The sequence below is a fragment of the Glycine max genome, chromosome 10 (assembly GCF_000004515.6).
Source record: "Glycine max cultivar Williams 82 chromosome 10, Glycine_max_v4.0, whole genome shotgun sequence".
In the NCBI taxonomy this organism is placed as follows: domain Eukaryota; kingdom Viridiplantae; phylum Streptophyta; class Magnoliopsida; order Fabales; family Fabaceae; genus Glycine; species Glycine max.
Genome location: NC_038246.2, coordinates 450245 through 477044, shown reverse-complemented (window position 1 = coordinate 477044; position 26800 = coordinate 450245). Strand labels below are relative to the sequence as shown.

General features: G+C 29.8%; 2 protein-coding genes and 1 long non-coding RNA gene across 3 annotated transcripts; 1 reads left to right on the top strand and 2 right to left on the bottom strand.

Moving 5' to 3' along the window:
• Positions 1 to 4570: 4570 nt before the first annotated feature.
• Positions 4571 to 5930, bottom strand: LOC121172982 (uncharacterized). Its single transcript, XR_005886886.1, has 2 exons — positions 5114 to 5930; positions 4571 to 4927 (listed from the first exon to the last, which is right to left on the bottom strand). It is a non-coding gene; the product is annotated as an uncharacterized lncRNA (long non-coding RNA).
• A 2557-nt stretch (positions 5931 to 8487) lies between these two features.
• On the top strand, positions 8488 to 19800 carry PHO1-H4 (PHO1 family protein). Its single transcript, XM_006588480.4, has 14 exons — positions 8488 to 8907; positions 10876 to 11182; positions 12273 to 12597; positions 14058 to 14106; positions 14915 to 14986; positions 15166 to 15295; positions 16018 to 16138; positions 16832 to 17081; positions 17237 to 17341; positions 17457 to 17501; positions 17601 to 17753; positions 18249 to 18527; positions 18618 to 18754; positions 19434 to 19800. The coding sequence occupies exons 1-14, from the start codon at positions 8677 to 8679 to the stop codon at positions 19522 to 19524; spliced, it is 2295 nt and encodes a 764-aa protein (XP_006588543.1). The 5' UTR covers positions 8488 to 8676; the 3' UTR covers positions 19525 to 19800.
• A 661-nt stretch (positions 19801 to 20461) lies between these two features.
• On the bottom strand, positions 20462 to 24763 carry LOC100809470 (KIN14B-interacting protein At4g14310). Its single transcript, XM_003536788.5, has 3 exons — positions 23581 to 24763; positions 21843 to 22450; positions 20462 to 21249 (listed from the first exon to the last, which is right to left on the bottom strand). The coding sequence occupies exons 1-3, from the start codon at positions 24616 to 24618 to the stop codon at positions 20718 to 20720; spliced, it is 2178 nt and encodes a 725-aa protein (XP_003536836.1). The 5' UTR covers positions 24619 to 24763; the 3' UTR covers positions 20462 to 20717.
• Positions 24764 to 26800: the final 2037 nt, after the last annotated feature.

Sequence of the window (26800 nt, the reverse complement as noted above, 5' to 3'; positions counted from 1 at the left end):
GCAGGTGATCGATAAGGTTTAAAGTACAACTTGGTTGGAATATCTCATCATCATATAGTAAGCTTTTGAACTGTAATTTTTGCTAAAAATATATGAATTTGCAGATGGTTTTACACACACAAGCGCGTGTTCATATATATATATATATATATATATATATATATATATATATATATATATATATATATATATATATATATATATATATATAAGCGCGTGTTCATATAGATTTACACTAAATTTGCACCGTTAATTTACGCTAATCTTATGATTTATAGTATTTTAATAAATATGATAACTTTGACATGTTTTATGACTATCAATTAGTTAATCATATATAAGTGTATAATCAATCAATTAAATTACTTGATTGATTTTATTTGTTGGTTTAACTATTTATAAAAAAAAATATTAACAAATTAATGTTTTTTTAAAAAAATTCACGTAATGATGTATGTATTATTTTCATGTAATATACATATATTTTAATGATTCGTTTTTAACAACATATTTTAATGTCAGTAAAACAAAACAACTTATTTTAATGATTCGTTAAGAACCAATACAGCAGGTTGCTACTGTTCTTAAAAGTTTAGAGAAAGATAATTAACAAATATATTTTTATCATGCATGTTTTATTTTTCATTATATATAATCAATAAATATATTCTGATATTTTGTTAATAATTAATTCGTTTTTTGTCTTACAAATTTTTAAAATTAATTGTGAGAAAATAAAACTTGAAAATGAAAAGTTTTGGATAGTGTATATATATTGAAATAAATAAATATTACATAATGCTTTTACAATAAAACGCATAAAATAAAGAATACAGGATCATAAATTTTATAAATAAGTTTAAATTTAATTACATTATTATTTTATTTTATTTTTTCTATTTTCCAATAAGTGTACTTAATTTATAACGAATCACAAAAAGGAAAAAAAAAACTGCATGTTGTTATGAAAATAATAAATAAAGAAACTTTATTACAAAAATATATTACTTTTTGTCAGTAATTTTGATAAATAATTTATTAGAAAAATCAAGTGATCTAATTTATTAATTAAAGTTAAGTAATTGATTATCATAAAATATATTAAAGTTTTCATATCTATTAAGATATTTTAAATCATAGGATTGATATATATTAATGGTGTAGATTTAATGTAAAACTTTATACTTACACCTAATATAAACGGATGATACCTTTTATTTATATATATATATATATATATAGTTACCAAATTGTTATATATTGTTGATGTGGTCAGAAATCAAATCTGAATAAGAAAAAGTATTGGGCAATTAGTATATGTCGGTTAGGATATTTATTAATTAAGTACGTATATCTTACTATGATGGATCATCATTTACAAAATTAGTAGAGTTATCTATCAAATTTCAAATCTTGAGATATTATATCTATAATTAATTTTTGTATTGAGTGACCTACAAGAGTTAATTGATTGATTAATTTTGTTGCAACATGTCAATTTTTAGGAAGAGTATGATAATAAACATTTTGACTAATGAGTGTTTGATAAATCAATTTTGAGGCATCCATTTGTGGTTTATACTTGGCCTAATTGACTTCTATTTGTGCTTAATATTAGTATATTGATTTTTTTACATTTGTGACCTTCGTTGGACTTAATTGTTAATCATTGTTAATTATTGGATTTTTCCTCATTTTGACATCTCTGTATTCAACAGAGCATAACTAGAGCTATAAAGATCAAATTTTGACAAATTAGGTGTCCCTGAAAAGTTAAGATAAATATCTACAATTTTATGTCTCACGATCCTTGGCTAATTCAGATTAATTCATGGATAACAAGGGCCATAAAGTTTTGCATGTTGTCGTTGCCAATATAAATAGATTATATAATAATTAAAAATTTAGTCAATATAAATTTTAGATCAAATTTCTTTAAATAATAATATAGTTTTTATAAGCAAATTAGATGCCACTTGATTCTCACACTACTCAATGTGAATCTATGATTCAATAAAGGGGAGGCCAAGGCCCCTCCTCCCTTCAACCTCAATTCCAGTCCTTCGCGTAATAATTTTAATCTCAATTCCCATATCAAATGTATTTATATATTTATATTTAGGACATGTATTTTACTTATGCATAAAATTAATAAATTAAAAAATATATCAATTAAAAAAATTACTAAAAATAATTTGAAAATTTACTCTTAACTAATTCAAATATAATATTAAAAGTATTCACATATAATATTATTTTAGATCTTATATATAAGAAATAATTATTTAATTAATCGAGACCAATATAGATAGTTAGATTAATTAATTTGTCATAAATCTTAATTTTATTTTAAGACTATCCATGATATTAAATGATTTAAGAGGTGATTATTTTTCAAAATATAATTTTTTAACCAAAAAGTATATATTGTTTTATTGATAGTTCAATAAATACACCCATTTTCATGGGAAAATTAGTGCATATCATTAATAAACATTATAATTAATTAGGGATAAAAAGTAAATTTCATAATAAAGTAGTCTTGTCGTATGTCTTATAATTGAAACAAGAAAATATTATTTTTTATTTCTTATACTATACCATTAGAGATACATTTAAAAACAAGTAAACATAATATTAATGTGTCTAAATTTAAGCCATAAATAAATCATATTACAAATATAATCATCTAACATTATAAAAATAATTCATTAAATATATATAAATCTAGATTATTAATTTGAAACACCACAACTATATATATGTGTGTGGGGGACAAGGCAGGATAGATACCATAACACCTGCATCCATCCCCATAAAAATTGCAAGTAAATATTGTGAGTATTTTGTGGAAACCCATATGATCCTAATTCATTTAGTCATCCCTAGGCATCAGTTAATATTTTGAAGATATTTCGATATTTAGGGATTGAGTCAACGTGAAATTGGTATCCAAATTTAAGTACAGAATTGTCTACAACTTTCATAAAAATGCCAAGGACGAATTTGTCCATCTGAAGTATCAAATAAATGAAAACAAAAGTTGACTTGGTTTGAAGATTTTCTCTTATTATGATCTGATTTTTATCTTATCTTAGGCCATTAGTACGATGGAGATATTATGTTTTCATTAGGATTTTATTAACATTTGATTAGATTTTTTTTTTCGATTACTAATTTGTTATTGTGAAACACACAACTCTTTAATAATACAAAATTCTACATTTTTGTTTATTCTTTTCTCTATTCCGCTAATCTGCAGTAATTTTTTTCCATATGTTCAAACCACAATGCAATCATTGTACATAAAAAAAAAAAGTTTGCTTCTATCTTCTTTAAATATTTTAAAATAAAATTTACATTTTAACCAACATTTCAAATATTCAAATCCAATAATTTTTATCAAACTCAATTTTATTATTTTGGTAAATAGTTAAATATTATAAATTAAAATAATCATATCATAAATACGTAAAAGAATCTAAAGATAATAGCATGAACTAACTATAACAAAAAAAACTCGCAGTTTATTAACTAACCACTAACAAAGAGTTAATAAGTCAGAAATTACAACAACAAAAAAAGCCAATCGCATGTCTCTATCAACAAGACATTGGATCTAGACGAAAACTCCAAATAACATGTCTCACGGACAAAAACAACAATTTCATTTTAGTATTTTTACAATAAAAAAATGAAAATTCTATTTTCCAATTTTGTATCTTTTAAACTTGATTTTCACTTCATGCAATTGTAATTGCAGAAAATTGGTCTTAAGAAAATGTATGTTGTTATCTTATTATGCATTACTATATTATTTAATAAATTTAATATTTACATAATTATTAATATATTAACTTCATTAACTATGTTTATTCAATTTATATTCTAAATGTATGTATATTTTTTTTCATTTCTAATCCTTTATATTCTGCACTATATTCATGTTGTTACGTAAAGGTTGATTGAAGTTGAATAATTATGTTTGTTTTTTTTAAAAAAATTGTTGCTGAAAAAAAAATGATTAATTTGTGTATTTCGTTATTTTGGATGTATTCATTGGTGTAGTACTAATTCACGTTCTAAAATCTATACCATAGTTTTGAAAACCAAATCAGACGGACCAATTCAATAGGTTTGACTGAGAATCCGACTGGCGTTTGGTTTGTTAACTTGAAAAATTATTGTTCAATCAAAGTAGTCCATAACTGGTGAAAATTAGTACAAAAGTGGTGTCAAGAACCAATTTGAACCATTATTTTCCATTTTTAAAATCTATTCTAAAACATTTTTAAGACAAAAACACATGTTTAATAAGATTTGAAAATTAGTATTATTTTTTTTTAAAATCATATAATTTACTCATTTATATTAATTTATATTTATATATTTTATTTTCTTATAGTTTTATATTATATTAATTTGTCATTTTATTTTTATTCTATATATAAAATTGTTATTATTTAATGACATTGTTGTATTTTATTAAAATATAAGCCTAAAATTATGATATATTTGATTTAGATTTTTATGTTCATTTTAAATGTTAAGAACCAATAGAAATGTTCCATGACATGATAATATTTTTTTTTTGACAAACTGACATGATAATATCTTGATTCTACATAATAGTTGCCATCTCTACCCAAGTTCCAAATCAACTTACATCAATTTTTTGAAAATAAATTGGCATGCATTCGATAGCATGAACATCACGTGGGATAAAGATCATGAATAAGTTCATAATTCATGATGTACTTACTCTCAATCAAATCATAAACCTTGAGATGTTCTAGTCCTTGAATAGGAGTAGTTTTAATATAAGGACTATCACTTGTATGCATCCAAGGGTCCCTCCAAATATTCATTTTATTTCCATCACCCAAACGTTGTCTAATGCCATCTTTAATCACCACCCATGTAGATACTACACCAAACATCATTCAGATTATGCGCTAAGTTAGTTTCCAAGAAATCTTCCTTTGGGAAATATTATATTTTGCTTTAAAGACACGAATATAACAATAACATCTTGATCAGGAATAAAATTTCAACCTTACTTCCTTCCTTAGTATGACTAAATTAAAATCATAAAGATGATGAAAGCTCATACCTCCAAATTCCTTCCTGATAGTTAAACATTCACAGTTAAGCCACTTGATACCTCTATATTGATTCTATTAGAATCCCACCAAAAAGAATTAAGCTTTCTTTGGATCTCATCACACAAACAAGATGGAAGCAAAAAGTTACTCATGCAATAGGTTGTAATAGATTGTGCAACATATTTGATAATTAAGCACTTTTCTCTCTGCCCTTTGAAAGATTCTTGTTGGACTAGTGTTGAATATATTCTTCCAAACTCATCTCTTAGATAATTGAAAATAGCTTTCTTCTTGGTTCTAATCATAGATGGCATATCCAAATACTCATCCCTAAGTGAAAGAAGATAGAATCTCTTGCAATTTGAGACGTGTTTCTACTAAAACAAATTTCAGACTTACGCAAATTCACAACTAGGCCTGATGATGCCTCAAATGTAGTCAAAATATTTTTAAGAACATCTGCCTCTTTATCAATTGTCCTGCAAAACAAAAAATAGAAATTAACAGATAACAAGTGTGAGAGGATAGTAATTCCTCTATGCACTTTGACTCTATGAATATCTCAACACCCTTCAACCTTCTTTCAAAGTGAAGAAAGACCCTCTATATAAAGGATAAATACATATGGTGATAAAGGATTTCCTTATCTTAGACTCTTTCTAGGAAGAATAGGACCAACTCTTTCTCCATTCACCAAAATATTATAATCTAGTTGGGGTAGATATATGGACGACTAGGTTAAGGCTCAACCCGTGAAATCGGCATTTTTCATGAGATTGATTGCTTCATCCACAAAAATAATTGGACTAAACTTTTGAGTCTATGTCGATCTGCAAAGCCGACATTCAAATGGAGCGGCCCGTGGACTTAATTTAAAAAAGCTTTAAAATTTTTGATTTTTTAAGAAAAAGATACATTTGTCAAATAATTGAGATTTCTTTTTCCTTTAAGCTAAGATAGAGAATAAGAATACATACAAAAATATAATTAAAATCATTTAATTAAATATTAAACATTCAACTCTAAAATATCAAATATTCGCAATACTACCTAATAAAAAAATATAAATATAAACATTCAATTAAATATTAAATATTCAAATATAAGTAAAACATCAAACATTTTAAAGACTAATATATACCTAATATCAAAATATCAAAGTTTTAACCCATCAATTGTCAAGTCTAAAGTGATTAAAGTCAAAAGTATTTTTTATTACACAAGTAGTCTATGAGCTTTGTGAATTAAGTTTATAAAGTCCATGGATTTTACGGGTTAGGTCAAAAATCCTTTATAGTTAGACGGACTAAAATTTTTTAGACCTATAATCCACACAAATCACGAACTTCCCAGTCCTTATTATAAACTCGAGTCCATATACCTTCCCCTATAATTTATTGAAATAATAGAGCTATGAAATAGTTCCATTCAACCTTATCAAAAGCTTTGCTTATATCAATTTTAAGAGTAAACTCACCAATTTTTTCCCTTGTCTTGCATTTCATATGATAGATGGTCTCAATGGCAGCCAATACATTATCAAAGATCAACTGTCCTTCCACAAAAGTTGGATGCTTAAGAGAATTGAATTTAGGAAGAATATGCTTAAGGGTATTAGCAAGAACCATTAATCATATTTAGGAAGAATATTACAAAGGAAAATTGGGCGAAAATTCTTCATATTTGTTGGATCATTAAGAATAGAATCCAACACAACTTGTTGAAAACCATTAATCAATCAATTTGGAAGCTCTACTCGTCCTCTTTTCGCATTACTAGAAAGAATATCAATGAAATTGCCCATAATACACCAAGGAAGAGTATTATCTCTAACAATATTTCTCAAAAGATCCCAAGAGTCTCTCCTATGACTTCGGCCCGGAAATTAAAACCATAAAAAGCAGTGAATCTCCAACAAAGTTTTCTAGGCATATGAATTTTAACATTGATAAAATTTGAAGAGTAATTGACTAGATTACAATCTAAAGGTTTCTTCCATAGAAGAGTCAATCCCTCACTTCTTCCATTGCAATCAACAACTAGACAAGCATCAAAGCCCAAATTCTGGCAGAGATATGCAATCATGGACGGATGTAGGTTAGGGGATGGGGGAGCCTTGGCCCTCCCTGATTTTTTCTAATCTTATTTTTTTGTATGTACTATAAATGATATTTTAATATTTTAGTAATTAATTTTATTTAATGAGTTTGAATTTAGAGATAATAAGACTTAAGTGCCAATTATCTTTTACTTAATTTTTATAAAATATTTTATTATTGTTTAATAAGTGTCATTGTAAAAATAATGATATTTTCCTTTATCTTTTAGATAAATATTTAAATAAACTACTGGAATATCATTTATTTTTCCTTTTATAATTTGTTATTACTATTTTAAAGATAATAAATTATTGTTTTTTCAATCAAATGGCTTTACCAGTCTTTCATTTATATTAATTTGAATATATAATGTTTTGTTTATTTATCCTTCAAACTTATGTACACACTAATATAAAATATTGTCACCATAAATTTTAAAACTTGCAAATTATTTTTTTTTCTTTTTCTATCACAATTATTTCTCTTTTTTTATTGGTCATTATTTGTGAGTTGCTAACGTGTTTTTTATATTGAGTCCACATATCTAAGCACATTGCTTAATAAACTTTGGGAATATTATATTTTACTTAAAACAATTTACTTATTCATTTTTGTTAAAATATTATTAATGTGTGAAAATAACACTTGTTATGCTAATTTTTATTTTGAAAATACTAAAAAATCGAATATAAATTCAAACATAAATGTTTTTTGTCATATGGAAAAGAGACCTTTTGATAAATTATTTATTTAATTAATATTCTGAAATATATAATTACGAATAGTTTATAAGAAAATTGATATATATATATATATATTGAAATATCTATTAGAATAAAAAATATTTATTAAGTAAAATCAATTTCATACTTGACCGCCTCCCATGAGAGTCTGGCTCCGTCATTGCATGTAATAATTAATGATTATCTACTAATTGATCTTCTACAAATTGTTATGCAAAATATATGATACAAGGGAAATATAATTAATTATAAGAAATACATGATCCATTGTTTAGTAAATAAGCAATTTCAAATATTATATATTTTTATAATTCTGTTTTCACTATATTTCTCATGTATTTTTATTAACTTTATTTCTCTCTTCCATATTTCTATATATCTATCATATTTAATTTCTTTTCTTCTTATGAAACATAACCCACAACAAGCATTTATTAATCCCACGTACTTCTTATAAAGGGAAACAGTAATTAAAAGCATATATGAAAAGTGATGTAAGCATTTCTTATATAAAGTTGTCCACAAGGCTCTGTTTATCTTAATTATAAAACCCCTTGATCACATTCTCAATCTCACACCAACTTTATGTAAGGACTTCTTCTTCTTCTTCTTCTTCTTCTTCTTCTTCTTCTTCTTCTTCTTCTTCTTCTTCTTCTTCTTCTTCTTCTTCTTCTTCTTCTTCTTCTTCTTCTTCTTCTTCTCCCTTCACAACACAAAACCAAACCAAAAATGGTGAAATTCTCGAAGGAGCTCGAAGCTCAATTAATACCAGAATGGAAGGAGGCCTTTGTTAACTACAGGCAGCTCAAGAAACACATAAAGAGGATCAAACTCACAAGAGTCTCCAAGCAATCACAAGCCCCAGAAGAGTCCTTTGGTCGCTCCGTTTTCGATTCGTTTCGCTTCATAAGAAACAAGTTCCGCTACTCAGACAACAATAATTTACAAGACATAATTCAGGTAAAGCATACTAGTGTACATTTAATAAGATCATTGTATTATAGTTAATAATAAAGTTTGTTTATGTGCTTTCTAGTTTGTTATTTTTCAGCTCATTCTTTTGGTGGTTCCGGTAAGATATGAGTTCTAGTGACATGTCTAAAACCTTTGCGTGTGTCTGTGATTTCTTGCGTGTTTTAATTTTGTCTCCTAGTGTCTTTTGTGCCTTCGTGCATAACCTTATTGCTGAAAAAAAAGAGGAAATAAATGACATCGTTTTCGGACAATGAAATGTCTCCGAGGCTTTTAACACAGTTAACACAATTAACACAAAGTTTGGTTTCCTATTAACATAGCTCTAGTCACTTGTTTTCTGACCAAAGGGTTTGAAATTACGTTTGTATAACAGCCACGTAAATTAGTTATGGTTAATATGAACCACGAAAACGCAATGCGATGACAATAGTCAATGATCTATTGGTTGCACACTACAATCTAAATATATTACTTTTATGGTCCAAAAATAGTGGAAATTAACCACATAACACCTAAACAGAGAAAAAAAAAAGAGAAGTATGATAAAGAATACAATATAAGAGTAGTATAATGAGAAATAAAAATATTAATATAATATTTGATACATAAGAGTGTTTGTATATCATTTCTCATGTCAAATAAATAACTTATGATGAATAGAAGCAACCTGGATTTGCAAAAACAAAAATATGCATGAAATTGAAAATATTTTGGCACCTAAAGTTTTGTTATATTTTATTGAAGTTGTGTTATTGAATGAATGTCAAGTAACCTGCTAATTATTACTACCTTTTAACTAAAATGACTTATGACTTCTTCATGAGGTAACTAAATTGACGTTTTAAATGATATATATATATATATATATGAATAATAAAAATGTATTAGAGAATGTATTATTAATATTTTTTTATATTTTTATGCATAAACCATCGAAATTCGATTTGGTATCCAAATAAATGTTTATCGTTATAATAATAAATGAATCTGATTATATATATGTTTAATGGAATGAATAAAATAATAGTCTAAAAGGGGAAGTGGAGAATGTGAGAATGGCATTAAGGGCTAAAAAGCGAGTTTAGTGGTCCTTTTTTCTGAAACCTCTTTCTGCTTTTGCTTTCGAGTTTCTCATTCTCTCACGAAATCAAGGTGAAAACAGATATGACGATAATGGGAACACTGTTGCACAAAACCCATCACGAAACCATTGTCATGTGCACTCCCTAGAGCATAATAATGCACAATATCATTATTAGTGTAAAATGATATATATATATATATATATATATATATATATATATATATATATATATATATATATATATATATATATATATAGGCTTGATATCATGTCAAAAAATAAGTCTGGATTTTAACTCAATCCTACAACACCAACCTATAAGGTGAGGTTTGATTTTCACTCAAATAATTTATCTCAACATTATTTTTATTTGATATGAGACCTCAACATGTTTCATTTTTTTTTTCATGACTACTCGGTATGTTGCATGTGAAACTTTCAACATACTCCTCTATAAAAAAAACCTTATTAAGTTGATCAATTAAATTTTTTAATAAAAATTAATTATCAATAAAGTCAGTCAATATTTTATATTAATGACATGATTATTAAAAAAATTATTTTTTTATGTATTGTACATTGGTGTAAAAAAAAATATTGACAATCAAATAGAAATCATAGAAACGTATGATTATGTGGCTTTTATAAATTAAAGTCCATAAACTTAAAAGTAATCATATATAATATTACTCTGGCCCTTTATATTAAAAAATGTTATAATATGAAATAAGTGATAACTTATTTCTTATGAAAAGAGTCGAAGAGAATAGATAATTATATTTGAATGGATGGCAATTTGAAAATTGGTTTCAGCTTGTGTAAATGCACTAATACTCAATAGAAATATGGATAATGTTTTTGTGTTTCAGGTGAGGAGAAAAACAACGGAGGAGAGTGAAGAGGTGTATGAAACGGAGCTGGCGCAGTTGTTTTCAGCAGAGGATGAAGTGCAGGTGTTTTTTGCAAAGCTGGATGGAGAGCTTAACAAGGTGAACCAATTCTACAAGAAACAGGAGACTGAGTTTGTTGAGAGAGGAGAAATGCTGAAGAAGCAGCTTAACATCTTGCTAGACCTCAAGCAAATTCTTAGTGACCGACGCAAGAAAAATCCGTCGCTAAAGCCTTCTAATACTGGAGTTTTTCCTCGTTCTCCTGGCCAAGATTCCAATTACTCCGGTCAGTTCTTTATTAATTTGTTCTTTTCTTGTTTTGTATAAAATTTCATCAGTGAAACTAATCTCAAATTTGATCTTTTAAATGAAAAAAATATAACTAAGAATAGATCGAAATTTTATTAAAGATGATGAATTAAATTTTTTTAATAAAAATCAGTTACTAATAAAATTAATAAATATTTTACACATTTATCTTGTTAAAAGTAGAAGAGAATTGTTATAATGTGAGCCACGTTAATAAAAATTAGTTACCAATATAATTTGGTGACGCAAAGAAAAGAACAAACCTTCAATTGATTGAGTAACTAATAAAAGTAGAAGAGAATTGTTAAGATGTGAGCCACGTTAGTAATATAGCTAGAAAATTACTTATAAAACTTACACATTAATATTCTCTCTAGAAGTATTTTTTTAGGGGTTAATTTTTTTATGGACTTAGGGGTTTAGTTATGATCAATTTATTTTTATTTTTAATATAGATTAATATTTCTACCGTCTATTCAATTTAATAGCTAATATAGTGTACACTAAATTCATAAAATATTATCAACAATAATCATAAAAAATGTGATTTCATGTTTTAATTTTTTAAATTATATTTATTTTTTATTGTTATACTTAAAAAATCCGTTTTATAAGCCCCACAAAAAATTAAAAACACACATTTTAATTACATATAACGGTGGGGCTCGAATCATTAACACTGGGTTCTCAATTATTGGCTGATGGTCTTTCTTTTGCAAGTAGGCTTAATATGTTATTAATATTATGATTAAACTTTCAATATATTTAATTAATACTTTAAAATAATTGTTAATATAATTATTTTCATGAGTACTTTACCAATTGGACCTTTTGTATACACTCAAGAAAATTGGGGCAGTCAATATAATTCATATGTAATGTCTCTTTTTCTCAAAGTCCCGCGATCGAGACTTATGGAAATTGTATTGTTAAGGTTGTAATATGGAATGGTATAGGCATCACAAGTGGCTCAAAATGCAATAAATAATTCGTAAAAATGAAAAATATATGTAAATTTCTGTACGTATAGTATTCATCCGTGCAATAATATGATTTTATTTGTGTAGAATCAAATGATGATAATTCAGAAGTTTCACTAATGGATGAAGTAATCTCAACGTTGGAAAGAAATGGTCTAAGTTTTGTGAATTCGGCAATGAGGGTAAAGACAAAAAAGAAGGGAAAGCCTCATATGGCAATAAGAATTGATATTCCAGCCACCACTCCTACGGCTGTTACTTCCATGTTGTGGGAGGATTTAGTGAACAGTCCAATGAAACCAGGGTATGGTGGAGAGTTCATTAACAAGAGAAAAATTCAATGTGCTGAGAAGATGATTAGAAGTGCATTTGTAGAGCTCTATAAAGGTCTTGGCCTTCTCAAAACTTACAGGTTATTATTTATTTAATCACATTAATTATGATTAAGTATTATTAATTTTGATTCATTATTTATTTATTGTTGTTTTTGTTGTTAATTAGATGGAAAACATATATAGGAAAGAATATAATGAATGTTGATTTGGGGAGTATACTTGAATTGGAATGAAGGATAAGAACTGCGTTTACGTGCCTTTCAAAAAAAAAAAAAAAAAGAACATGTTTACGTGGCTAATCATCGAGTGGAGAGTTGCATGGAGTTTCACTACACCACGTAAGAAAAAGATTTTTGTAGATATAGACATATAGTAGAAGGACTTTGGTGAGATACATGGCTGGGTTATATGAGCAAAGACGTTTCTCTAAGGATCTAACGCAAATGTGAACCGTAACCCTAATTGATCCAATCATGCATGCTTCAAAATAATGGAGAACAAATCCAAATTGGAGACCTTTCTGTGTCAATTTTATAATTTAACCTTTTCTTATTTCACTTCCTTTCAGAAACTTGAAATCCTTTCTAAGTCTTTATTTATGTATTATTTTCGTATTCCTATATATCTATTAACGTACTGTACTACTTAATTAAAGAATTCCTTGTTAAGTGCTAATGAATATATATATGACTTTTTCAGTCTTAATTGAGATATTATTTTTTTACACTAAAAAATTTGGTGCAAAAAAATCAGTAATATATATATATATATCTCAAAACCCTTTCATACGAAAATAAAAATGTATTCTAAAAGTTATTTTTCTGGTCTTATTTGGATGGGGTAGAAACCAAAATTAAGAATTAACACTGATCAGGCTTTCTAACAACAACTAATAGGCAGTACTCAAGCTCTAACCAAGAACTTCAAGTGTAATGGTTGTGTGCAACTTTTTGCTACAATGATAAAAATACGTAAATATAGCATAAATTAGACATTTGTTTTATCTCAACAATAAAACAGTAGTCTTAATTCAAATGCAAGTACATAATTAAATTTTAAAATTTTAAAAAAAATCACTTAATTAAAATATTCTAGGGGGGGAAACACTTAGAAGTGTACGAAATATCAACATTTATGATTACACTCACCAACTTTAAATAAATAAATAAAAATGGCCAAAGGCAAGCATTGGAAAAGTTATGGGTGGAAAAAAAGAATATGTAATTGCCTAAAGCATTGCTTCTTTTGCTGGACTAGTCGAGACAACTTTACATGATATAGCTGATCCATGACGAGACCAGTGACATGCTAAGATGTAGTCATTAAAATAAGAAACTTTCTTGGTGTGAAAGAATTATTGCGTATCAATTTCAACTTTTGGTCACGCCAATTAATGTCACTGTATTTTTCATTCCTTTACGTAATATTATATGTACGTTTCATCGAATGGCAGCTTATATAGGCCATACCTTACTATAAGTCCCTTTTTTAATGACTGATGATTAATTTTTAACCACATATTCTATCTTCTTTGCAGCTCATTGAATATGGTAGCCTTCACAAAGATACTCAAAAAATTTGACAAGGTACGGATTCAAATATATCTTCGCCTATACATGCATGCATAATCACAACAGTACAGTGAGTAATTTGGGATATCGATCTTTTTCTTTTTCTTTCTTTTTTTTTGTTCGCTGTTCGGTTACATTTTGCATATGTCATAATGTCACCATAAATCTTGCTTTTATTTTGAGGTGTTCCTCTAGCTATGATCGTACTCAAGGTAGTTATAGGTATAGCAAGAGTAAAGACAAAGAAGTTGTGGATTAAAAGTTGCGCTTTGTTACATAAATTAATTCATCACGTTTCAAACCAACTTGCACGTTGCGGGCTATATTCTTGGCATGAAGGTCGTGAGAGACATAACAACTACTATCTCAATATATTCAACTACATAAGTAACCAACCTAATTTCCAAACACAAAATAAGTTACTCACGCAAAGCATGACGTAAGATATATAGAGGCAAAACAGTTACTCTCTTCCCCCTCTCTATTTATAGTTGTTGGGTGATGGGTAATTTCCTATGCAGTTAATCTCCACATGCATGATAGATAACTACATTTTTTTTAATTTATGAACAAAAATAATAATAACATATTATGTAGAGATTGGCTAAGTCTCACACAATCACCGTATCAATGCATGAAATAATACACCTCCTTGACCATACATAAAATAATCACATTTTTCATCTGATCAAATTAAACTATTTAATTCATGACCTCCTTGGCATTGGTACATAAAATAATTTATCTGTCACAATTAAAGAGATTATTAGCTTGGCATTTTTATTTTTTTTATATGAACGAAATTATATTGCATTTTGATCAGGTGTCTTGTCAAAAGGCTTCTGCAAATTATTTGAAAGAAGTGAAGAGATCCCATTTCATTAGTTCCGACAAGGTATGCTTTAATTTCTTTTCCCCTTAATACTAGGAAGGGGGGAAAGAAACAAATATATTCAATTTTGAATGCCTTTTGATTTGATCCTTCTCAAATTCTTGGAGAGGAGGAGAATGTGTTACACTACATGGACTTCTAATAATTGGTGGTTTCATGTAATATAATATATTTGACTAAAGGTTGTTAGACTAATGGACGAAGTGGAATCTATATTCACAAAGCACTTTGCCAACAATGATAGAAAAAGAGCAATGAAGTTTTTAAGACCCCAACAGCCAAAAGCTTCTCATATGGTCACCTTCCTTGTCGGTAATGCCCCTCTCTCTCTCCCCCCTAATTAACTCATAACATGGCCCTAACAACTTCAGCTATCAGTGTAAACTGGTGAATATAACTAGAGTTTAATTATCATGATTAATGTAAAAAAAAAATTATATTATCAATCAATAAAAAAAATCATTTTATTTGCATAATTTCAGTTATTTAATATAAATATTTGAATGACTATACACTATCGTGTAAAAATTTTATATTGTCAATAAATTAAAATTTATAATTAATATAATTTTAAAATAATTATTATAAAAATTAACCAATTTATTATATTTTTTATTAAATGACAATATAAAATCAGTTTATATTTATCAGAACATAACCTATTTCCTCTAATATAAAAGTCAATAATTAATCTAATATATTAAAAAAAATGTTTTCATTATATCATCCCGTTATTTCCTAACAGTACATTCAACAGTCAAAATTATATAATACTTTTTTTAAGCATTATAGGACTTGTAAAGTTAATTTAAGCACTTATTTTAACAATCTTAGTATTAGAGTGAATTTTTGTATAGAATATTTAAATTTATGTGGAATTGTATGACACAAAATTAAGATTAACAATTCATCAAATAACTATGCATTAAGAATGGTCAACCTACTCACTAATAGCTCATAAGAGTCATAGGTCAATTTTCTTTTTTCCCTTATATTAACATTTCATTGATTGTTCTATGTTACTTCCACTACAGGGTTGTGTACAGGTTGTTCTGTATCCTTGTTTTGTGTATACGTAATCTTGGCGCATATGTGTGGTATATTCTCTCCTAGTACAGAGCCAGCTTATATGGACATAGTCTACCCTGTTTCCAGGTGCTATATTGCATGGTTCCTATTTGAATTTACTTTATCTATGCTTTTTTAATCAAGACTATTCAACATCCTACTTCCTGGATCAAAATTTTTTCAAAATAAGGAATTGACTTCCTAGATCAAAATTATTTCAACATAAGGAATTGTATTGTGAGGTTCAAGACATGTGTAGTACAAATTGGTAGAGGACAAAACAATATTAAATAAGAACTCCATAATTTTTCTCTACTACATGTCAAGAAATTATTAAACAAAGCGCCTGCGACACATTCTTTTCAACACATTTTCTGTTTTTAGTTGAAATTCATGTGGGGTCCATCACTTTGAAATTAGGACCACAAAATAGCAAATGGAACTCACATATTTATTGAAATTTACATAAATTTCAACCAATTACATAAATTACGTTTGAAAGAGTGTGTCAAAGAGTTATTAGGATTTCCATCATCAAATACATGCCTAGTTCTTCTAATGGATGAAAATGATATAGTATAAAGTTTTCCTATTTTAGTTTCAGCTACACTCATTTTTTTCTAACACACCTTTGTAATCATAAACCATTAAACTATGCATAAATGAAAAAAATAAATAAACAAGCTTCTAAGAACTGACAAACATCTAAGCTGCAGAATTGAAAACAAAAACACCTATTTTAAATCTGCACTAATGAATGGTTACAACGATTTTGTGCAGTGTGTTTGCATTACTAAGCCTACACTTGTTTATGTATGGATGCAACCTGTACATGTGGAAGAGTACAAGAATCAACCATAATTTCATATTTGAATTCTCACCAAGCACAGCATTGAAACACAGAGATGCATTTCTGATGTGCACTACCCTCATGACAACTGTGTTTGGGGCAATGGTGATACACCTGCTACTAAGGGCTGGAGGTTTTTCTCCTGGCCAAGTTGATGCCATTCCTGGAATCATTTTTCTGGTTAGTCAAATGACTATTATAGTATTACTTTTCCATGTTACTTGGAAGATTAAAAAAAGTAGCTTGGTTTGCTTGAAATTCCAGAAAGTGGTTTACAATTGAATTTATAGTGTTCAAGTTAAGTCTTTGTGCTGATTATGAGCTGCCATTTTCAGTTCTTTGTAGGTCTTCTCATTTGCCCATTTGACATTTTTTATCGCCCTACTCGTTTCTGCTTCATCCGGGTTGTTCGTAACATTGCTTGCTCTCCGTTTTATAAGGTAAACTTCTTTCATATATTGGAACAATTGGATGCATTGATATGCCACAATGCATATAGTTAAGTACAAAATTGAGCTTGTCAATGCTTAATTTAATAATTTTCTATCCCTACAGGTTCTGCTGGTAGACTTTTTTATGGCTGACCAACTAACTAGTCAGGTGATCTTACTATATCCTACAAAAAGTGTATTTTGTTTCCCTTTGCTTCTCAAAATGCATACTAATAATCAACATTAAATTTTATGTTGTTGGTTTCAGATTCCATTGCTAAGGCATTTGGAAACAACAGGTTGTCACATTTTTGCTAGAGTTTTCAAGTCACACCACCCTGAGGCCTGCCATTCTGGAAGGCTATACATAGAAATACCTTATCTTATCTCATTTTTGCCATATTGGTGGCGTGCAATGCAGGTATGCCTTTGGTACTGCTTGGTAATATAGATTCTGTATAAACTGCTTCTAGAATTGGTGACGTGATATATTGCTAACAGATTATGTTTAAGGACAAAACTTATACGCAGTTCCTTATCTGTTGTTTGTATTGTTTTCCCAATCAAAATTGGAGTTTCACATTGGTAATCTACATATTCCATTAATGCAAACTTTTACTACACAAATTATCAAAGTGAAACTCCAATTCTGACCAGAGAATACAAACAACACCTATTTAACTTCAGCTAAGTTTTGTACATATTCTAAAGACAAATGTTAATCACTGTCTTAAGGACACTTGTTAAGAAAGTAAAAGGAGAAAGTTTTTATTAGAATACGTAAAAATATGTTCCCCTATGAATTTTAAATACACTCCCGTATGATTTTCAATAAAAAAAAATTCTTCTTTTAATTCCTTACTAGATACTTCACTACGTCGTTAACTAACACGTGCTACTTGAATGTCATTACCAGTGTGCAAGAAGATGGTTTGATGACTCTGATGTTAACCATTTGGCTAACATGGGGAAGTATGTTTCAGCAATGGTTGCAGCAGGAGCTAGAGTCACATATAGTAGGCAAGATAACCATCTATGGTTTGCTATAGTCTTGATCACTTCTGTGGTGGCCACAGTTTACCAATTGTATTGGGATTTTGTCAAGGACTGGGGGTTTTTCAATCCCAAATCCAAAAACCCATTGCTCAGAGATGATTTAATTCTAAAGAATAAAAGCATATACTACATGTCTATGGTAAGTTCTCTTTAACCTCTTTGTGATATGAATATTACAATCATAAATTTGTCTTTTAATCACAAAGGGGTATTGGATTTCACTTTTCAGGCATTGAATGTTGTCCTAAGGGTGGCTTGGGTGGAGACTATCGTGCACCTCAAAGTGGGGCCTGTTCAAACAAGGCTACTAGACTTTTTGTTGGCTTCACTAGAGGTTATTCGACGAGGACATTGGAATTTCTACAGGTGCTTTCTCAAACATTTTAGAAGAGCTGAAAATGACTCTTTTTTTCATTTTTAAGAATGTTTTTGTTGTTTTGGTACATCAATTTCGTTTGGTCACGGCTATAACTTAGATGTCTTAAGCTTGTTCGAATTATCATATATCTGAAGTGACATAATCTGTTGGTAGTTATAAACAACCAAAACATCCCACAAGGTTAAGTTAGGTGCTAACTAAGAAAATGTTTATAGCCAATTATACCATAACTAGGAAATGAGAGAAACGATAACAGAACTCTAAACTACTTGAACAGTTGAACACAGGTTTTGAAATTATGATTAAAACAATGCCTTTTTTTTTACAAGATGGTTAAAACAATATTAGTAATATATTCTCTAACACCCTTTTAAACATACTTTTTATTATTAACTGAAATTTATTAAAAATTATAAATTTTGGGAATTATACTTATTTAATTATTCAATGAGTTTCCTTCCTATTTTGTAATTTTTAATGAATTTTAAATAATATCTGAAAATAAATAAATAAATATATTTTAAATAATAGTAGAGGGTGTATCATCAGAAGGAATGAATTATGTATCATCTTAGAACTTTCTGCTTCTAAGATTATTTTTTTTCTTGACAGTAATGAAATAGTGAACAAAAATCCTTGTGAAATTGACAACTTTTTTATGAACAGATTGGAGAATGAGCATCTAAACAACGTGGGTCGTTATCGGGCAGTGAAGGCAGTTCCACTACCATTTCGTGACATAGACTCAGACAGCTGAGGTGATTTTCTCACACTTGTACAGATTTGTCCTGTAAAAGGGATAGGCAATATAGCCCCAAGGGAATAAAATTTTGAACGTGACATCCCTCACCATGCATTGGATACCAATTGAAGTATCAATCGACACCAAATGTAATGCAAAAGACAAATGCATAAATAGATGGCATTTTGTCTTGTGAATTGGCTATCATAAGTTTTGGATTTCATGTTCTAGATCAACATACTTAGTAACAAAAGAAAAAAAAAAGATGTATTCTTTTCTTTTTGTCTTCTATTTCTGTTTTGTTAAATCGGTTTTAAGAAAACATATTTGAAGATCGTGTATCGAATATTTTGTAAATTGCAATTAGAAAGTTATAAGTGTTGATTTAGTTTATTGAAATAAGTTGAAAAGAATTATTTAATAATTAAAATTATTAAATGAGAATGACAACTTAAAAGCAAATATAAAAAAATTGCATTGTCACTCAATTATGAATTGTTACCTAATTAAAAATTATAAACTTTTGTTATATTATTTTAAAAGTCATATATTAGATCATTTATAATTATAATTAGATAATACTATAAAAATCATTATATATCCTAATTAAATTCATATAATAACAATTAATTTTTCCTGTAACATTTAATGTAAAATTTGTGACTGAATTTAATTTGTTCAAACTTCAATAACATTTAATGCTTTAAAATGATTAAAGATCAATTTCAGGTTGCATTATTAAACCGAATTCAGCTCATTTAGTAGATTCAAACATTACAATTCAACCATCTATTGATTATACATACTTAAGCCAAATGCGAAATTCAAATGTAGATTCAGAATCACATTCCCCATAACAGGTGTTAGTGTGTAACTAAAGTTTTTCAAATTATCATTTTATTTTTAAATAGATTGAAAATGAAAATATACAGAATCAACGAACACCAGTGGGTTGACATAAATAGAGATCCCCCTTTACCAGATTGATCAGTGACAAGTGGTTACCCGGGAAAAGTACAAGGCTCTTGCATAAAATACTAACAACCAAGCATCCACATCTAACATAATTTCCTCTAAAGTATAACTTTGGTCCTTAAAAAGAAAACCAAGAAAAAACAAAAGCAGAAACACAACCTTAAACTTTAAGCAAATTCCTGTTTTGTAATTGTACACAAGTAAAGCTTGTAGTTACCAGAAAACCATAACTATCAAACTATCAGATGCCTCCACATAGCTGGTCGATCTCTTGATATCAGAAGAGCACGAGATCCAAGATAATCAAAGGAAGGACAATACATGTCATCCGGACCAATAACTTCTCTAAAACTTTGATCACTAGAGTAATCCATGTTGAGAACCCTTAGTGCATCATCTTTCACTGTATCAAACACAAACAGTCCTAGGCCACAAACACCCATGACAAAGTCAGAATTGCCCCAAACTTGGGAGATTGCTGCATGGTGTGAGTGTGCATTGGATTCTGGAAGAGCATAGGTTGTAAAAAGTCCTTGTCTGCGCAGTGAAAATTGTTGCAGCAGTGAGGTCTGCTTCTTGCCCGTTGAACTTGTGCTGGAGCAACCAAGGAACACAGAATCCCCACGAGAGAAAACTGATTGCACATTGACACCGTGTTTTGATATCCTGAGACCTACACCAGATGGCTGGCGAAAGTCCAACACGTTAATAGAATCTGAGGTGCAGAACACACCATCATTTCCTTCAGCATCAGATGAACTTACTCTGCAATGTTATATTTCTAAACTTGGTTAACAGCAGGGAAAGATAATAGTGAAAATGCATGAATCTTGAAGTACTAAACAAAATTCCCTTATCCTCAAGGACAAAAATTAAGCTCTTTGTATTCTTTCTCTCAAGTTATACAATTACATGAAGACAAGTTAATGTTATTTCCAACATTGAATAACTTTCACTAAATAGTATACATGTTACAAAATTTTAAAAAACTTTCCACATATCATTATTTAATTGGAGAACTTGACAGCAAGGATGCAATGAACTTGACCTAAGTTTGGTCCCTTTCAGTTTCAAAATAAATAACAAGATAAATTGCAAATATTAGGCCTAGACTGGAGCTTTCCTATGATGACAAGATAACTACAATAAGAGTAAAGAAATGTGGCTTGTGATGTGCTATTAGTAGAAACAATGAATACAGAAAGTAACTAAGATATAGTTTTGTTGAATAAAAATTAAAGCAGCATACCACCAAGCTGTTAAGAGTCAAACAAATAAAACAGTGATCTCAAAATGCATAAACAGAACATTTTCAGTAAAGACAAGAAGCAAGAATTTATGGTTAAAACCAAACTCACCTTTTGCGAACCCCTCCACCCAATTCTGCATCAGTGTTGCTCACGTGGAGAGCGGAAACTTTTTGCCCGCCTGTAGGAACAGAGAGCAGAGCTTGAGGAGTGAGTGAGTTCACATCCCACAAAGAAATGGATTCAGATTCAGCTACCACTACTTTCCCTCTGTTCCTCCATTGCAAAGGGCTAGAATAATCCATTGTTAAAACGGGCATCTGAACATCCCATTTCATTATTTGCTCTCCATCGCGAACATCAAAAACCTTCACAGCTTTCTGTGAGCTGGCCGTAGACACGATGAGAGGTCCACAGGGCCTATACCACCACTTCGTAGCTTCTGCTGTCACAATGCTAGATGTAGAATTTCTTCTAATATTGTTAGGTAAGGGTCCAAGTGCAATTCTTGAGGAGGCTGTTCCAGCATCAACTTGTAAAGCACACACTTCTTTGGTGTAAAAGTCCCATGAGCAAAATCCTGAATCCATAGTATTGCCAGCAGATGCAGCTACTACAAACCTTCCAGAGCAACCATCGGAACCAGGGGCACGAACTACCCAACAATCTCTCCATATGTTGGGTGAAACTTCTGGGGGTGGCATATATACAGCTTTTTCCTGGAAGGTTGATGAATTGTCAGCTGAAAAAATGCTTCTTCATTCTTTTACCAATTCGAAATATGAACAATTATTACTTTTTCATTGGAAACATCTATGTCATACCATGCCTCAGCTATTTTGCACACGTTTGAATTTACTAAAAAAATTGTTTCTTTTCAAAATCCCTTTAGGAGGCCCTTAAAAAATAAAGTACTATTCTTCCAAAAAATGATAATCTATAATCATATGAATGACCTACCTCAGTTCATTACTATCTGCATTCAAATCAGAAGAAAAACTTGATGAGACCAGACTTAATGACACTTGCTGGTATTCTAAGGAGAATAATCAGAATCTGGATATGAACCATTATTATGTTTATGAAGAACAATCAAATCTCGCCATTAAATATAAACGGGTAGAAACATATAAAGCAAGGATAAAAAAAATTATTCATATAAAGCAAAGATAATTAACCATCATATTAATCAGCTAACTCAACATTCAGCATTAATTATATGCAAACCAAAAATGCTTTTTTCCTGAAGGTAAAACAAATTTTCTGCTCAAAATTGCTTCTTCATTCTTTCAACAATTCCAAATATGAACTATTATTCCTTTCAATGGTAAACTAAACATTCATGTCATGCCGTACCTTCTTTGTACCTATTTGGAAACCTTTATATGAAAATAATTATTTTTTTCAGAAACACTTTAGAATACTGTCAAAAGTAAGTATATTATCCTTTCATAATAACCTGAACTAACACAAAGTGAAAATTTAAAGCATCACATAAAGAGACAGTAATTAACCACAATCTGAATGACATACCTCATTATTCACCATCAATATATACGTTCAAATCAAAAGATGAACTTGGGCAGACCAAAATTAACAACACTAGTTGATATTTTTGGAAGGCCATTCAATCAACTTTTAGAACTTTTCATGGAGAACATTCATAATTTCACATCATACCACTTAAACCCAATCTAAATGGACACAACACAAATACATAAATAGAAAATTATAATCAACGATCACACGAATCACCACACCTATTCAGCATCATTCATACTGAATCCAACTGAACGACACGAGTCCAAAGTTTGACATTTGAATCTGGCATCAAACAAAGAGCACATACCTCACAATTGGTAATATCATAATAGGTACAAGAACCATCAAGGTGAGCAAGGAGGACAGCCTCGCCTTCGTTGACGAACCAGCCACCGGTAGCAACATTGGTACCAATCCCATTCAGCCTAAAATTGAAAGCCTCATCCATCTCCTCCTCAACAAGCGTCTCTTCCTTGTTCTCCTTATTCTCCTGATCATCATCGAAATCCTCGAGCTTCTCATCCGCCCCGAGCAGCACATCAATGCCATTGTTCCTCTTAACATTCCCACCTCCACCCCTTTCCTTCACATCCTCCCCAGCATTCACCTTCTCTTTCTCTTTATCAATCAGAGCCAAAAACTCGACCGCAACCAAATTATCGTCAACCGGACTCAGCACCTTCTCTTCCTCCACCACAGAGCCCTTATCCTTAACCACTGTCCTGTCACGAAGCAGTTTCTGGTGAGGGAACAACCTTGCCTCAAGTTCCTCGGTGTTCAATTTCAACCCTTTCGCCAAGCTCTTGTCTTTAGCAGCGACTTGAACCGCGTCATTTTTGGTTTCCTTGTTAGAAACGACATGAACCATGGCCTTCTCGATTCCGGAGATCTTGTCTTGAATGTCGGAGAGGATCACCTTGGAGGCATCAGGGTTGTTCATGTCGAGCATTTCTTTAGTCTTCTTTATGTCGGAAGCTATCCGCTTTACTTTGCCTTCGAGAAACGCGAGCTTCTCGTGAAGCCTGCTGGTGGTGGTTATGTTGTGGGGGTGATTATTGTTGAGTTTTTCGAGGCTGGATCTGGTGGTGGTGGTGGAAGGTTTGGGCTTTTGGGTGGAGGAAAGTCTGGGAATTAGGGCGGTGGGGGTGGGCTTTTGGACGGTGGGGCGGGGGAGATCGGAGGGGCTGGAGCTGCGGCCGCGAGGGTTGGAACGGGAAGTGGAGCGGCGAGGGTTGGTGTTTTCTTTCTGGAGAGGAAGGGAAGGGGAAGGGAAGCGGCGAGAGGCGGAGAGGGGGCGGGGACGGACGGTGGCGCCGTCATCTCCGCCGCCGCGGCGAGTGGCCATGGCTGTGTGAAAGAGTGAGAGAGAGAGCGTAGTAAGTGATTAATTGATGGATGGTGTTTGATGTGCGTTTGGGATTGAGAGAGAGAGAGAGAGAGAGGAAATTTGGTGAGGGTGGAATGGGGATTCACTGGGCTCAGTTCAGGAATAAGCGGGAAATCACTCAAGTTTTGAGTTTTCAAAATTTTCGGCCGGGAATTTTGTTTCTTTCTAGCGGAGTGATGCTCGCTTTTTTTTTTTGTTTCTGTATTTTTTAAATAAAAAAAAAAACAGAAGTTAAGTATGGTTAATAAAAAAATGATAGAATAAAAAAATTAATAATATAAAAATAGTGGAAAGTTAACGTAGATTAGAAGAAAAGTTAAAAAATTTAAGAAAAAATTAAAAAATAAAATTATCTAATGGGCATATACCAAAGAAAATATTCTCTCCTGAATAAATAAACTTGGTCTTGTTTATTTGGTCCAATACTTGGTCTTATTTTATCGTACATGTGAAAAATAAAAATTATACTTTGAGTTATTAAAAAATGTATTTAATACTCGTTTGTTTTTCATTATTATTATACTAGTTTAATAGCTGATGCAGATAAGTTTATACAAATTTTTATATATTACAAATTTATATATATATATATATATATATATATATATATATATATGCTTGTATTATGAAATTAAAGGAGCATATTTAGTGAGAGGGCTTTTTATATCATAGTGAGATGGTTAAATCTTAATAACGCAATCATACATAGATGATCAAGATTTAGGGTGTGTTTAATTTGTTAAGAAGACATGACAAACAAAATAATATAAGACAAGTAGTTGAATCACATGACGACTTTTGTATTGTATGTTATGTTAGTCGATGTAAATTACAAGTAATTTTATGTTATATCTTATTTGATGTGTTTATGTATTGAACAAAATAATGTAAATTTTATTATAAAACCCTAAGTGCATTAGCAGCACCTTTACGGTGTAACAAAGGAAATACACCTCCATGGAGAAGGGTGTGGCCCCTAACACCACAAGGCGTAGGGTCTAGAGGCGTGAGGCCGCCACAAGGTCAGTAGTGACAGTGATGCATGGCGACGCAATGCAACCTCGTCGAATTTGGCCAAAAGAAAAAAATAACATAACAAGAAGGAGAAAGATGACAATGAGAACGTTCGAATAAATTAACGATGAAAAAAAAGAAATAATGAGCAAAAAAAGAATAGCAGCCGTCCATATGGCCCTCATCGGTAGTCAAGGTGTCCATGTTGGTAGCCAAGGCAACCCTCGTCGATGGCCAAGGTATGATGTTTGGAGAGGGAAAGTTTAAAGAAGGAAACACATATGGAAAAAGAAAAAAAGTGTAGGATAATGAAAAGTTATAAAATAGGAATAATATTATGTTTTTACTCTTGTTAGACATTGGATAAAAAGTTATACAGGTTTAGTAAGTTATATATAGATTTTTAGGTATTTATCTAGTCCATTATTCTTTATTTTGTATTGTCACATTGTCATTTTTTTAATCGACAAATATTTTTGTACTGTACAATCTCTAATTTTTTAGCGAATCATGCACACCTTTAATGGTATGGAATTACTTTAAAAACTTATATTAATGATAAATACATTAAAAAATATAATTATCCATTTAAATGAATTAAAAATGATAAAAAAAAAGCATTTATGTTGGGTTAGTTTTTTTTGTTTGTGAGAATTATAAATAATATCAAATGGATTACAACAACAACTAACACACCTTATTCAAATAACTAAGTTAAATCCTTTTGACTTATATTAGACTAATTTGGTTAAACTTAAAAAAAATTGAAAATATTTCTCTAAAAAGTAGGTAGGATTTACTTCTTAAAAAAGAATTAAACTATTTTTTTTTTTAGAAAAACAATTTAGACAAACACTTAAAAAATAAGAATTTTTTTTTCATATTTTTAGAAAATGTTTTTAAAATAGGTTTAAATAAAAAAAATCATTTTATTGTACTATATTTTCTCCCTTTTAATAATATTTGGCTTGCCGCAAATGAGAGGTTGAGCTTCGGGTGTCAGCTTCGTATGCTAGTGGTTTATTTTTAAAAAAAAAAATTGGTCTATTTTACCAACATTATTGTAAAATACATGGAAAAAAACGTAGCGAAGAGAAATAAAATTTATGATAAGTAAAATCCACTA

Bases quoted from the DNA above. Each gene is read 5' to 3' on its own strand.
- PHO1-H4 (XM_006588480.4), top strand. From the start codon at position 8,677: ATGGTGAAATTCTCGAAGGAGCTCGAAGCTCAATTAATACCAGAATGG. The intron at 12,598-14,057 runs GTTATTATTTAT...TCTTCTTTGCAG, and splicing joins GGCCTTCTCAAAACTTACAG to CTCATTGAATATGGTAGCCT. The intron at 18,528-18,617 runs GTAAGTTCTCTT...TTCACTTTTCAG, and splicing joins GCATATACTACATGTCTATG to GCATTGAATGTTGTCCTAAG.
- LOC100809470 (XM_003536788.5), bottom strand. From the start codon at position 24,618: ATGGCCACTCGCCGCGGCGGCGGAGATGACGGCGCCACCGTCCGTCCC. The intron at 22,451-23,580 runs GTATGTGCTCTT...TCAACCTTCCAG, and splicing joins ATGATATTACCAATTGTGAG to GAAAAAGCTGTATATATGCC. The intron at 21,250-21,842 runs GTGAGTTTGGTT...ATAACATTGCAG, and splicing joins GGTGGAGGGGTTCGCAAAAG to AGTAAGTTCATCTGATGCTG.